Source organism: Pteropus medius, unplaced genomic scaffold (genome assembly GCF_902729225.1).
Source record: "Pteropus medius unplaced genomic scaffold, Ma_sr-lr_union100, whole genome shotgun sequence".
Taxonomy (NCBI): domain Eukaryota; kingdom Metazoa; phylum Chordata; class Mammalia; order Chiroptera; family Pteropodidae; genus Pteropus; species Pteropus medius.
In genome coordinates, this window is record NW_024348242.1 from 1,002,326 (window position 1) to 1,015,842 (window position 13,517).

The 13,517-nt window shown below is 47.2% G+C and overlaps 1 protein-coding gene and 1 long non-coding RNA gene across 2 annotated transcripts; one reads left to right on the forward strand and one right to left on the reverse strand.

Moving 5' to 3' along the window:
- Positions 1–482: 482 nt before the first annotated feature.
- On the reverse strand, positions 483–5,655 carry RAN (RAN, member RAS oncogene family). Its single transcript, XM_039879215.1, has 7 exons — positions 5,218–5,655; positions 4,629–4,674; positions 4,121–4,205; positions 3,916–4,041; positions 2,564–2,751; positions 2,210–2,380; positions 483–2,121 (listed from the first exon to the last, which is right to left on the reverse strand). The coding sequence occupies exons 2-7, from the start codon at positions 4,662–4,664 to the stop codon at positions 2,077–2,079; spliced, it is 651 nt and encodes a 216-aa protein (XP_039735149.1). The 5' UTR covers positions 4,665–4,674; positions 5,218–5,655; the 3' UTR covers positions 483–2,076.
- On the forward strand, positions 5,528–6,860 carry LOC120615985 (uncharacterized). The gene is made up of 2 exons (XR_005656414.1): positions 5,528–5,949; positions 6,099–6,860. It is a non-coding gene; the product is annotated as an uncharacterized LOC120615985 (long non-coding RNA).
- The last annotated feature ends 6,657 nt before the right edge of the window (positions 6,861–13,517 follow it).

A 13,517-nucleotide genomic window follows, 5' to 3' on the forward strand; every position in this document is an offset into this window, starting at 1 on the left:
TCACTTCAGGTGGCCACGAAACTGGTCCTTTACGGAAGTTTATTTTTGAAAATCTCTGCCCTTATTTTGAGATGAATAGAACTGAAAACCCATTCTGTAGATTTAAAAAACTGACCAGAGAATGTCATGAACCCACTTTTCGAAAACGTTACCCTTACTAAACTTTACCAATACTCCCTGTTTTTGAACTGTGCCATGTATTTCAGCAAATAGAACACTCCTACCATCCAAATAAATCGAGGCTCCAGGCTTTCTGTAAACCAAATTTGCTAGGCTTACTCTTAACTAATTTGCTCTAACAGTTACTAACTAGTTTGCATAACCAAACGAGATTACATGGCTTTCAATTCAAGGCCTCCCCCATACCAGATTTCAAAATAGCGAGGGGAAAAATTCTCCATTTGTCTGAACTGGATAGAAATCTACCCCCAAGATGATAATCTGCTATTCAGTATTTCAGAGCAAATACCAGATTCAGAAAATCCAAGCAAAGTAAAGCAATGTATTTTGCAGCAATATTTTCTTCCAATGACTTGTAAATTCTCTCCCACCCCATATTAAACAAGCAGCTTCCAAAATTCAACTGTTACATTTAAGATTCAGGATATCTGCCACACTTGCATTCTACATGTTACAGACAACATATTCCTTATACCAAATTATCTGAATGAACGGTTTTGATTATGGGAAGAAACGTCTCAAACCTGACTTAAAAATCTGGTTCAGAATTGAATATAGCATAGCATATATAGCGATTCAAATCTGTAAGTGAATCTACTCATACCAGCTTAACATCAAAATTTATTCAATCCTACCCTTGGTATCTTAATTGTCCTTGAAGTGATCCTTTCCTACCATTTTTAGGTAAAGTCATTTAAGGAAAATTGGACCTAAAGAACTTTGGTAAACTATAGCAGTACTTATATGAGCAAAGTAGCTCTTATTTTTTAAGACTAATTACTACAGTAGTGTCACTGGGTCAAATTCAGGCCAGACCCAATTCATTTTTAAATGTGGAAACCACACAAAAGATAAATGCTCATGGAGTTCTGTAGTCCATCTCACTGCTGAGAGGCACGCTGACGTCTACCTTCCTACTGCAGCATTCCGGTTCCTGTGTGTGTGTGTGCTTGCACAGCCCACAAACACCATTCAGAAAAAAAACCATTAAAGCTGTGGTGCATCTAACTTAAATCCTTAATTTTTGGCATCTTTAAAGTAGCATCAACTTTACATTAAACGTGTTAACACTAAAACAAAAGCAAATAAATGCATCAGTTATATTCATTTTTAACGAATAAGACTTCTGTCTTGCTATCGTTTGTATGGTTTCGCCCATGCGACTTTTAAAAAGCTCCGCATTAGCAGTTACTTCTGCCGTAGGATAAAAGCAACTGTGATTCTTAAAATGCCTATTTCAAATGTCTAAGACGTGGGCCACATAAACCTGGACAAGCTCTGCCCTGACACCCCAAGCCCGAAGGCTAGTGGAGGTATGATTTCAAGCTAACCACATTGACAATATTTACACAGAACCACTTACCAAATAAAATACTGTTGAGCTGTCATTTGTGTGAAATGGTTCAAATGTACAAAAAATAAAGACACAAGAATTTAACCTGACTCCAAACTAAATAACAGTAAAGACAATCTAAATAGTTAACAGCAGTTTTCCTATTAGTGGTTTTAAAATGCTTACTGAACAAGGGATGAGCTCACTTGCTTAGATATTTGAAATACAACTTTATTCTGATTCTAAACGGAAAGGAACGGGAATGACAATAACAAACAAGGTTTCACCACTGAGGATTGTGATGTGACCATAGCGATCTTATATTTGAAACTCAATAAGGAAACAACTGCCTTCCAAAACAGCTAAATATGCAGGTCCAAAAAATGAAGGTTTTTTTAACTGCCACATTCACTCCGAAGCCCATTCATCTCCTTCAGCATCCCAGATTAAGCACATGTTCTGCTTAGCTACATAACAAAGTGGCAAACACGCTGCACCACTGACATCACAGGACAGCTGCCTATAAAACTAGACTTCTGACGCTGGGCCCCAGCTTCACTTTCTCACAGGTCGTCATCCTCGTCCGGCAGAGCAGTTGTCTGAGCAACCTGGAGAGAGACGGAAAGACCGTAATGCTCCAGCTGAAAGCTGTGACAGACACGCCAAATCTAACACCAGTAAGTGAACATGTCATACCTCTAGATCGTGCTCATACTGTGCTGCCAAAGCTGGGTCCATGACAACCTCCGGTGGGGCGAGAGCAGGCATGGCAACGAACTCCAAGTTAGGGTCTCCGATTAGTTTTCTAGCAAGCCAGAGGAAGGGCTTTTCAAAGTTGTAGTTGCTTTTGGCAGAAATGTCATAGTACTGTTTAAAAGAATTAATTTTAAACAATCCATTACTTAAATGATTATTCTAGGGAATGTTTCCAATTAAAAAATGAAACGCCTTCAATTCACACATCAAAGATATCTATGAATCACTTCACAGACCTATATTACAATTTTATCTAAGGGTCATATTTCGGTTAGTAAGTTTTAAGGAACAAACCTGAAGATTCTTCTTTCGGTGGAAGACAATTGATTTTGCCTTAACTTTCCTGTCCTTAATATCCACTTTGTTGCCACACAACACGATGGGGATGTTTTCACATACTCGTACCAGATCTCTATGCCAGTTAGGCACATTCTTGTAAGTAACTCTCGAAGTTACGTCGAACATTATAATGGCACACTGGGCTGAAAGATGGAGTTAAGAGTAATTAGTACACGCCTAGGAATTTACTATAGGGATGAGAAACGCTAAAAACTACGAATTCTAACTCATACTCTCAGGCAAAACTCTAGGTCATCTAGATATCTCCACTCAATTTCAAGATCTCTTCCAATTCCAAGTATCCTGTTAGCTTAATAGACAATCTTGTTTAAAATCCCCATTTTACATGGCATGTAAAAGACCAGCTTATCATATCAAACCTCTCCCTGCAGTTACTTCATCATTAATTCTGCCTCATCCCCCAAAGTACATGAATGATAAAGCAGTGTTCCAGAATTCATCTCCCACATTATGGGGGTCTAGGAATCTATTTTTTAAAAGGCTCTTACATGGTCGAATATATTAAGGTAGTTCATGCCTTTACTTTTTTTAAGATCAAGTGAGTCTATATATGTTAAGTTGTATAAACAGCCACAACGAAATGAATAAAAGAACAAGCCAGAACCTGCACAACATAAAAGTTTAACTAAAGAATTTTTTGAAGGGGAGAGGGGAGCGGAATCCTTGTATTTATACACTCAAAGCTAAAGGCACCGAAGGATTTCCCACATTTTTTCATCAGGAGTGAGACTCCAAAAAATAAGTTATCCTTTACTCATCTTTTTGTTTGGTATGACAACAGTGTTTAAACAAAGCACTGAAAAAATTTGCAAAATTTTGTAAAATTAAAAAGAAATCAGCTGACCTTAAATAACATTTACAAGAGAGAAAATGTAGTTCCTCTGATCCAGTATCTGGTCAAACTATTTACTATCTTTTTAATGGAGCAGACAAGAAATAACCACCAAAACACATACTCGAACTAAGTTTTCAAATACAGAACCGCAGCAACAGCATGTCTATTCTTTTAAAATCAAGAGCCTCAATACAAACCACAGTTTTCCACAGTGCCTATCATGACACAGCATGCTATCAAAAGACACAGACAACTCCCATAAAATGTTCTCCCCTTCAAATGAAGGCCAACTCCCTGGAGGCAGCACCTCTTTTTCCTCTATGTGAATCACATAATGCCTAGTATAGTCAGTATCCAGTTTGCATTTACTGGAATAGATCTGATTATCAGTGAACAACTGGAAGACTAAACTACAAATCCTCTCAAATATTCGTTAAAATCAAATACCCACCTTGGATGTAATAGCCATCTCTTAGGCCACCAAACTTCTCCTGACCAGCTGTGTCCCACACATTGAACTTGATAGGTCCTCTGTTGGTGTGGAACACAAGGGGATGGACCTCCACACCCAAGGTAGCTGAAACACAGGCGTTTCAAGTTAGTCGCCGAATTCGTGCATTTCGTTACAAATTTTCACAGCGTCTTTCCCCACATACCTACATACTTCTTCTCAAATTCACCAGTCAGATGACGTTTCACAAACGTTGTTTTTCCAGTGCCACCATCGCCAACCAATACAAGCTGTTAGAAAACAATTTTCTGAAATAAGCCCCAAACGTGTATCATTTCAGGACCCCCGAATGACGCAGCCGTTGACTCTCTGGATCCCACTGTACGGAAAGGGACCACTTTGCAGAACCCCTTAAGTACACTTCGAGGGCCCAAGGAAGCGGCCCTGTCCCGCCTAGTGACTGGAGGCCATCGAACTTTCTGTACCCTGTCCTCTGGCCTGGAGGACGGGGCTGACGCTGCCCGCCCGCTTCGGGGGCGCTGAAGGGCCACCGCGGTGCGAGCACGCTGGCCGCTGACAAAGCAGGCCCGTTTGCGCTCATAAAAGAAACGTCCGCAAGATCCGTCCGGACAAGAGCCAACCCGCGTCACCGAGGGCGCTGCCCTCCAGCCCCTCGCGCCCGCGATGGCACCCCACTCACGAGCGTCACCTACTTTGAACTGCACTTGGGGTTCTCCTTGGGCAGCCATCGTGATGTTACTGCGGAGAGAGAGCGGTCAGGCCGGCCGCGGGCGGGGAGCACATGGCGGCCCGGCCCACGTGCCGGCCCACAAAGGCCCGCGTCCGGACCAGCCCGGCCGGACCCCGCCGCCCCGCGCCCTCCGCCCGCGGACGCACGCGGGCCGGGCCGCGAGGGCGCGCAATGGCGGCGGGCGGCGACTGTCCCCGCCCAGCCCATTCAGCGCCGGGGTCTGGCCGCGCGCCCGCCCGAGGGGAGGCCCGCTCGACCGGAGGCCGGCCCGGGCCGCGGAAAGCGCCTGGTCACGCGCGGCGGCAGGGCCCCCTTGCCCCGGCCTCCGCGCCGGCCTCCCCGCCGCCCGGGCCTCCCCTCAGGGCCCACGGCGCTCAGACCCCGGCGCGGCCCGCGGCCTCCGCGACCGGGAGGAAGTAGAGCCCGCGCCCGCCGCCCGGCGTAACCGCCGCCTCACGGCCGCCGTCCGCCTGCCGCCCCCGCCCGGGCTCCGGGCCCCCGTCCTCGGTCCCCAGCCTTGGTCCTTGGCCCAGCCGCGCCGCCGCCTCTACCTTCCAGAAGCGTCTCCGGGCCCGTCTGACTGAGAGCTGGAAAGATGGCGGAAGCGCAATTCAAATGCCCGGAGACGCAGCCGACGCCGGCGCGCGCCGAGGAGGGGCGGGGCAACGGCGCCGCGCCGCTCCCACGTGGCCCGGCGCGCACGCGCACGTACGCCGCCGGCCTGGGCGGCCTCACCCGTCAGCCCGGAGCGCAGGAAGAGGCCGGCGGCGCGGCGGGCGCGCGCACGCACGCCGGCCCGCGGAGACACGTGCGCCGGCCCGGAGGGCGGGTTCCCGCGCGCGCATGCGCCGAAGACGAGGCGGCGCGCCCTGCTGCAGTCGCGGTCGTGGAGCTGGGAGCCGGGGCCCTTTGGGCGGGAAACCAGAGGGAGTGGCCCACACAAAGCCCGTGGTCTTCTGGCACCAACACCGGCACAGCAGCCCCCCGCCGGCGCCATGTTGGGCGTGCGGGCCCCCGTCCCCGCCCCTTGGTCTCAATCAGGACCTTTTGGAGGGTAAAAAGTGTTTTGGTCAGCAGGCTTTGTGGCCGTTTCCTGCGGACGGGGTGATGAAACTGCGTTTTCAGCCTTGGCAGCTCATCCTAGTAACAAACATGGATGCAATCCGTGAGAGTGTAGGTTCCAGACTCTTGAGATGACGTCAATTCCAGACAAGGGCCATGCACTCAGAAGTAGCTTGTTCCTGGGGTTGCCCACCTCGGGGTGGGCACGAGTAGGAGATGAGGTAAACCACCAGCTCAACAACTATCCAGTCGCTTTTAGTGAAGATGTGGGCCGAATGGAGCCCTCCAACCTCACGTCCTAAGTCTAAGGTTTTGGGCATTTTAGGGACAGCCCCAATTCTTTAACTGATGTCTTGGTCCCCCTCCCCAGGCAAGCAGCCACAACTGGCAGCGAGAGCAGGCCGCCAATAGCCCCAGCGGTAGTCAAGTTCCTCAAAAGATTCCACCACGGGGACTCTTCCCGGAGTAGAGAGAGGCCAATGACCAAGCAGTTAGCCTCGTAGTCCTGAGCGCACTTGCAAGCAAGTCTGTTGGGAACCGAAGTGACGCAAATTGGGCACAACACCTGAGAATCTGCCTGCTGGGAACTCCAGTCCGAGTCCTAAAGGACCCTCAGGAAAACACCAAGGACAGCTCCACACTGCAGGTGGGAGTGTAAATTGGTTCGGCCTCTTGGGAGAGCAGAGACTAATAAAACAATGTCCGAGCTCATGTCCCTACATTTCCATTTCTAGGGAGATGCTCTCGAGTTAAACTCACAGGTATGCACAAGGAGACACGTAGCACAGCATTCACTGCGACATAATTTATTGTAAAAAAAATGGAACACATAAATGTCCATCAGTGGAGAAATATATAGATACGTCATTTATATTGTGGATCACTGTACGGCATTTAAAAGGAATGAAATTTATATCAGCAGGGTTAGACGCAAAAGGTTGATGTTGAGAAAAGAAACGAGCCAGGGAAATGTGATACGAGCTTTATATAGTCTAACCACAGTGGATATAATTTTATAGAGAGAGTATATATAACACCACATGTATATTTTTTACAAACACATAAAACTATTTTTAAGTTGACTGCAAGAACATAGGCCGATGTCCTATGATTCTGATGGCTGTAGCTTCGAGAGACAGGAGTATGATGGGCTTGGACAGAGGGGTCAAAGACTTTATCTCCAATGTTCTAATTATTTTTTAAATTTTTTAAATAAAGGTCATGAAAGCAAATATGACAACATGTTAACTTTTCTATAAGTCCGGGTGGTGATGACACCAATGTTCATACCTTTGGCATTTAAAAAAAATTTTCCACCGAAAAACCAAGGGAAAATGTCAAACCAAGCGTATCAGTTGCTCTCACGCCCAGCCTTCTGGGTGGTTTGTTCATTAGCTGCGAGTCATTAGCTGGCTCAACTCCACAAATTCTAAGGATCATCATCTTAAGGACCACTGTGAAAAACGGGAAAATATCCTTAAGCTGGCACACATAAGACTTCCTCCCAAGAAAACCGCCCAAGCTATTCCAACTGTCAATAGCTTTGCAGTTCACAGAGGTACTTGCTTGTCTTTGCTATCCGGCGTGGACTACAAACCCATGCTTCACCTGTAGTTCAAAAATCTGCAGCCAAATGCACAAAGAAATGTGTGCAGAATTACAAAAAAGCTACAAAAAAAAACCCAAAAAACCAAAAAACAAGGAATTTCAGCATCCATTCTGCTGATTTCCCCCAAATTAAATTGCTTACTTTGTCCTTGATCTTTATCACTCCCTCCTTCTCTCTCTGTGTGTACGTATGATTTTTTAACATAGTGTACACATATATGATCTTCCCTTCCGCGATGTTTGCATGACAGTAGCCCAGAGGTCGCCCCTCGGTGCGTGTTATACCCCTAACACTAAGCACGTCCTGTTCCGTGACCGCTGTGTGGTCATCAGAATCGGGAGTTAGCGTCCTCACCGTCTGCATCTAATCTTTAGACCTTAACTGCCAGTGATCTTCCTCCCTCCCGTCCTTCATGTGGTGCAGGATCCACCCGGCTTCATGCATCGCATTTACCTGTCCTGCCTTTCTGTCCTTTCCAGTCAGGGACAGTTACCGTCATCATCTCTCGTGACCTTGACACCTGGGCTGAGTGTTCTGCGGGCCAGTTATTTTGTAGAATGTCCCTCCGCGTGGCTTTGGTACTTTCTCAGGGTTAGAGTCAGGTTATGCAGTTTGGGTTGGGACACCACGGAGGTGCTGTGTCCCTCTCAGCATCTCATCGGGAGGCACAGAATGATCTTAAAACACATCAGACCGTCCTCTCTTAAACCCTGCGATGGCTTCCTATCTGTCTCACTTAGGTACATGAAGTCCACACCCTACCGAGTCGTTACGTGAGTTCGTTTGTGCCCCGTCTTGGGCTGCTCTCCCCGCAATTCCGCTGCAGCTACACAAGCCTTTCTGGACGTTCCCTTGGCCAAGGTTGTTCCTGCCTCAGGGCCTTTGCACTTACTGGTCCCTCTGCCTAAAATGCGCTTCCTCCATATCTGTGCCTGCTGGGCGCCTTCTTTCCCTTCAGGTCGCAGCTCCGATGTCACCTCCTCAGGTAGGCCTACCTGACCCCTCCTTGTAACATGGCGTCGTCAGACCAGCCAGTCCCCATTTCAGCACCCGTTTCATTACCTCCAAAGCGCTTACTGCTCACTTGATTATTCGCCAGCTTGCTTTTCCATCCTTCTTTTCCTCACAGGAATAAACAAAGCGCCTCGTTGGGCAGGGCGTCGAAGGTATCCAGCGCCGTGCCCGGCACCCGATGGGCGCTCAGTCGGTGTCAAATTCTTGAGTGAATTATTCTTAATCCCATCTGAATGCAGAAAGAGGAGCCAGAAACAGCAGCATTATATTCTACTACTAATAGTGATTTAAACATACATGCTTATTCGAATTTTAATAATATGATCTCGTGTTCAAGACGAACGTCAAGCAAGATAGCAAACATTTACCAAACATACAGCCAAGCTTCCAAGCTTTTCTATTCGTGCCGTTTGCAAAAATAATAGGGAAGCTATTCGCAAAGATTTCGTCATGGGATTCATTCATCTGCGGGGGGTGGGGAGGTGGGGGGTGACTATCGGAAACTTATCAAATGAGATATTTTCTTTATCTGACAGTTGGTTTCCTGCGTGGGGCGTACCTCATGCACAGATTACGTGCTACGTTTTAGCATTAGCACGGAAATTACTTTCCTCGCAAGGAAAACACTTGTATATCCACACTGTGCTGCCACCTGATCTCTCAGTCACAGAAAGATCTGAATAGAGCACAGGGGACACTCTGAGGGCCCGTGAACGCGATCTCACCTTTGGGTGTGTTGCTGTCGTATGTTGCAGTGGGTCACAATGTACTTTCTGTCTGAACTAGTTGCCAGCATTTTAAAACGTGGTGGTTTTTAAATAAATCCACAAATTCTTTGCTATTTCCTGCTTTAAAAGATTGGGCCTAATTTTCCTGACCTGGAGTGCGAGCCGGACTTGGTGACTTACGTCTAACAGAGGGAGTATGTGAGGACGGTGTGACTTCCGAGACTGGCAGAGGCTCTGTGGCTTCCATCTTGCTGACTGGAGGAAGCCAGTCACCACATTGCGGGGACAAGCACGGCCCTATGGACCAGTCACGACCCTGTGTGTGGGTTGAGGCTTCGATGGCTGCAGCCCTGTATGCATCGTACCTGAAGCTTCATGGGCTCATGGGGCCTTGAGTCGAAACCACCCAGTTACATCACCCCTGAATTCCTGGCTCGTGGAAACTGTGAGATAATACTGTTTATTGTCATTGCAAGCCATTAACTTTGGGTGTAATTTGCCATGCAGTGATAATAGCTAATACAGAAAAATAAGTATATTTTACATAAAAATCCAAATATCTGGTTTCTTTTGAAAATCAAGATTGGGAGGCACTGAGCCCAATTTCTCACATGGCCACAAACAGCCACTGTCCCCACACATGGGACAAACACTGCCCTTTGCCTCTGCCCCCACCATTCTCCACTAAATCTCAGACGGCAGGCCTAATGTCATTTGCCCCTTGTCGTCCGACACTCAGCCAGCTCTGTTCACTTCTCCGCCTGAGTCCTGAAATGTTTGCGTTCACACCCTCTGGTTTAGTGACTCGAAGACACAGTGATGAGAACGTAGATTTCTCCATGCGAGCAATGTCTGTCGAGCACCTACCATGTACCAGGCACTCCCTAAGGACTGGGGCATGGAATAAAACAGACCCAAAGCTCCTGGTCTTACAGAGCTTTCATTCTAGAAGGAAGAAACAGGAAATAGACTTGATGAGTAAGTGAAACATATGATGTAGTGATGATCACCGAGGTGAAAAATACGGCAGGTCAAGAGGCTACAGGTCAGAGGAAGAGGGTCAAAGTAAGTTGACGTGACCAGCAGGCCTTCCCTGTGAGCGTGACATTCGAGCCCAGACCTGCCGAAGGTGAGGGAGGGAGCCACACAGGTATGAGGGGAGAGAGCTCCAGGGAGAAGGACTGGCCAGGCCGAAGGCCGTGAGGCGGAGCCCGCCCGGGGCTGTCAGCGGTGCCAGGCCTGCGGCTGGCGGACAGGCTGGGGAACGTGGTCGGGGGTGGGAGGCACGTTTCGATGTACTTCTGTGCGAACTGAGCGCAAGGGGCCTCTTGTGTTGGGAACAACGATGGCTTTTTTTTGCAAGGGAGATTTAAAAGCAGACTGCTGGCAGTCCGCAGTGGGACAGAGTGCTGTCTGTGAGAGAAATTTCAGTTTGCGTCCCGTGTCACCTCGGCAGAATCTAGTCTAGGAAAAGAGGTTAGAAAATATCATAAGGACACAGAAGTATCTTGCAAGGGCATAAGGAGACCTCCCAGAGGTTGAGACATACCAGGGACATTTTAGATCTATCCAACCATCCAACATCCATCCATCCATCCACCATCCATCTATTATCTATCTACCTATCATCTATCTGTATCTATTTACCTATCTATCTTTAGATATCTAAATATTTATATTTATGTCCAGATATATACAGATGATATAGTATCTATATAACATAGTATAGTATCTATGCAGTAGCTATACTAGGCACAGATAGATATAGATATTTACGTACGGATATGTAGATACATATATAATTTTGAACGTATAAATGAAAAATCCAGACACATATATTTTTCCAGTGTATATATTTAAATGAATCTATTTTTTAAATTTCCGAATTTTTTTCACGGTTTCGAAAATTGCGGTACATTTAAAATGCTTGCTTTATAAGACACAGTAGTCACCTGTGTGCAACATACCTGTGCTATTTATAATGTAATTACAGGCGTCTTGGTTTCTCAGGGCTGCCAGAACAAATACCACAAACCAGGGGCCTTAAAATAAGAGCGATTCCTTCTCTCGCAGTTCTGGGATTCCGAAACCCAGGTGCGGGCAGGGCCACGCTCTCGCCGAAGGCTCCAGGGGACAGCTGGTTCCAGGCTTTTCTCTGCGCTTCCGATGCTGCTGGCTCGTGGCCGCATCACTCCGAAGTCTTCCTCCCGCGTCCATAGCATTCTCCCTGGGGCTCCTCTCGTTGTCTTCGCTTTGTGGGCGTCTGCGTCCTACTCCCCTCTTCCTGAGGACGCCACCCATGTCAGATGAGGGGCCGCCATCATGGCCTCATCTTAACTTGATTATGTCTGCAAAAACTCTATTTCCAAATAACGTCCCATTCACAGGTGGGGCGGGGGTTAGGACTCCAACATATCTTTCTGGGGGACACAACTCAACCCATAACATGGGGTTTATATGTATGTGCATGTATTCGTATCACGAGCATTGGTAGAACAGTTCAGAACGGGGGGCACAAGCTTAGGGCTGTGTGACGCCTGTTTTCTTGTGTTGATTCTGACAGCAGGTCTCAGAGCTGCCTGGCCGTATAACCTCACTCGGACAGAGGCTGGGGGAGCACAGGGCTGTGTGTCTCCCCACATTACCATCTGCCTCATGTAATAGCCACCACATCAGCGAATCCTACGTTGTTCAAACCTGCCTCTACCAAAAGACTATTGCCTTTGTTAGCCTTTCTTCCCACTAGGACAACGTGGTGTTTAGCATCCTTAATGCATATATTTGCATCCCAGGGCTTTTATTGTCATTTAGATTCCTCAAGAGGAACTGTAGGTCGAAGGCCATCTCCTATTTCTGTTGTCCCCAGAGGTTGTAATTTGAATTTGCTTTTCCCGATTGTCAGAGTTGTGTGCACCTTTTCATCCCCACGTGCCATTTCAGCCCCGTAGTTCAGAAGTGACCTGACTGCAGCATCTCGAGTCTTTTTTCTCTTGAGTAGCATCGACGCTAAAACAGAAGCCGGGAACCATGATGTGTGAAAGATTTCATCCCCTTTCCATTCACATAAATGAAGACTTTAAATAATCCTCTGAAAAACAAGCCGAGGGTATGTGGTGGGCAGAACAGCGGCCCCAAAGATGTCTAGGCCCTACCCCCCAGAACCTGTGACTATACTACCTTCCATGGCAAAGGGACTTTGCAGACGCGATCGACGGTGTGGACCTCGAGATGCGGAACCTCCAGGGGGTCCAGTGTGGTCACGTGGGCCCTTCGAAGCGGGGGAACTGGCTGCGGTGGGAGGAGCTGTGACAATGGAAGAGGGCTCTGAGCACGCCGCACTGATGGCTTTGACGGAGGAAGGGGCCGTGAGCCAAGGGATGTGGCTGCCTCCAGGAGCTGGAAAAGGGGAGGAAACGGAATCTCTCCTAGAGCTTCCAGAAAAAGCCGAGTTTAGCCCACTGAGACATCTGACTCCCACGACTGTAAGATAATAAGTTTGTGTTATTTTAAGTCACTAGGTCTGTGGTAATTTGTTGCAGCAGCTACAGGAGACGATCTGTGACTTCATAAAGCTATTCCTAGATAATGTATTCTTCCTCATCTTTAGAAGGGTAACCTATTTCTAAGCTTAACATAATGATAAATTAAACATGGCTGTTGCATTTCCAAATACCTTAAAGGCTTCATCCTCATTTCAATTTACATTCTGTACCCAGGATCAGGAGAAGACAAAGTGAATTCTAACCCAGTCTTCAACTTACGATCAGAACAAACGATCCTGCGGTCAAGCGGCAATCCTTCTCATTTCTTTAGGGTTTCTGAATTGAAATGGATTCTTAAAAATTTTCCCTGCTATTTCTTTAAGTCCGATAAAAAACTAAATGAGTATCACAGAATTTAAAAATAGGAAAGAATCTTGCTGGGTTCACATCCAAACTCTGCTCTTGGCCATAACGGTACTTTGGATGAGTTATTCGAAACCTTTGTGCTTCAGTTTTCCCCCGGGGGCGTGATATGCACAGCGCCTCTCACAGGGGGAACGAGGTGCTGAGTGAGTTAGAGCATCATGCACCCAGGGTGAGCACTCAGAATCAGAAGCCTTAGTATGCCCAGGCCACCCGACTCACTCCGTGATAGAAGAATATGAAGTTCACCATGGGAAACTTTCATTCATCCAACACATTTATTAAACATCTTACATGTGCTGGGCCCCATTCTAGGTGTTGGAAATAATCCGTTAGCAAAGTGGACAAAAATCCCTGCCCTCAGTGGAGTACAGTGATTCCCCCCTCATCCGTGAGAAATATGTCCCGAGACCCGCAGTGGATGCCTGACACCAAGGATGGTACCGAACCTATATATACTAGGTTTTCTCCTATACGTACAGATATAGGATAAAGTCTAATGTACGAATTAGGCCCCGTAAGAGGTTAACGGT

Bases quoted from the DNA above. Each gene is read 5' to 3' on its own strand.
- RAN (XM_039879215.1), bottom strand. From the start codon at position 4,664: ATGGCTGCCCAAGGAGAACCCCAAGTGCAGTTCAAA. The intron at 2,752-3,915 runs GTGGGTATTTGA...TCCATCTTTCAG, and splicing joins AGATGGCTATTACATCCAAG to CCCAGTGTGCCATTATAATG. The intron at 2,122-2,209 runs GTATGACATGTT...GTCTCTCTCCAG, and splicing joins AGTATGAGCACGATCTAGAG to GTTGCTCAGACAACTGCTCT.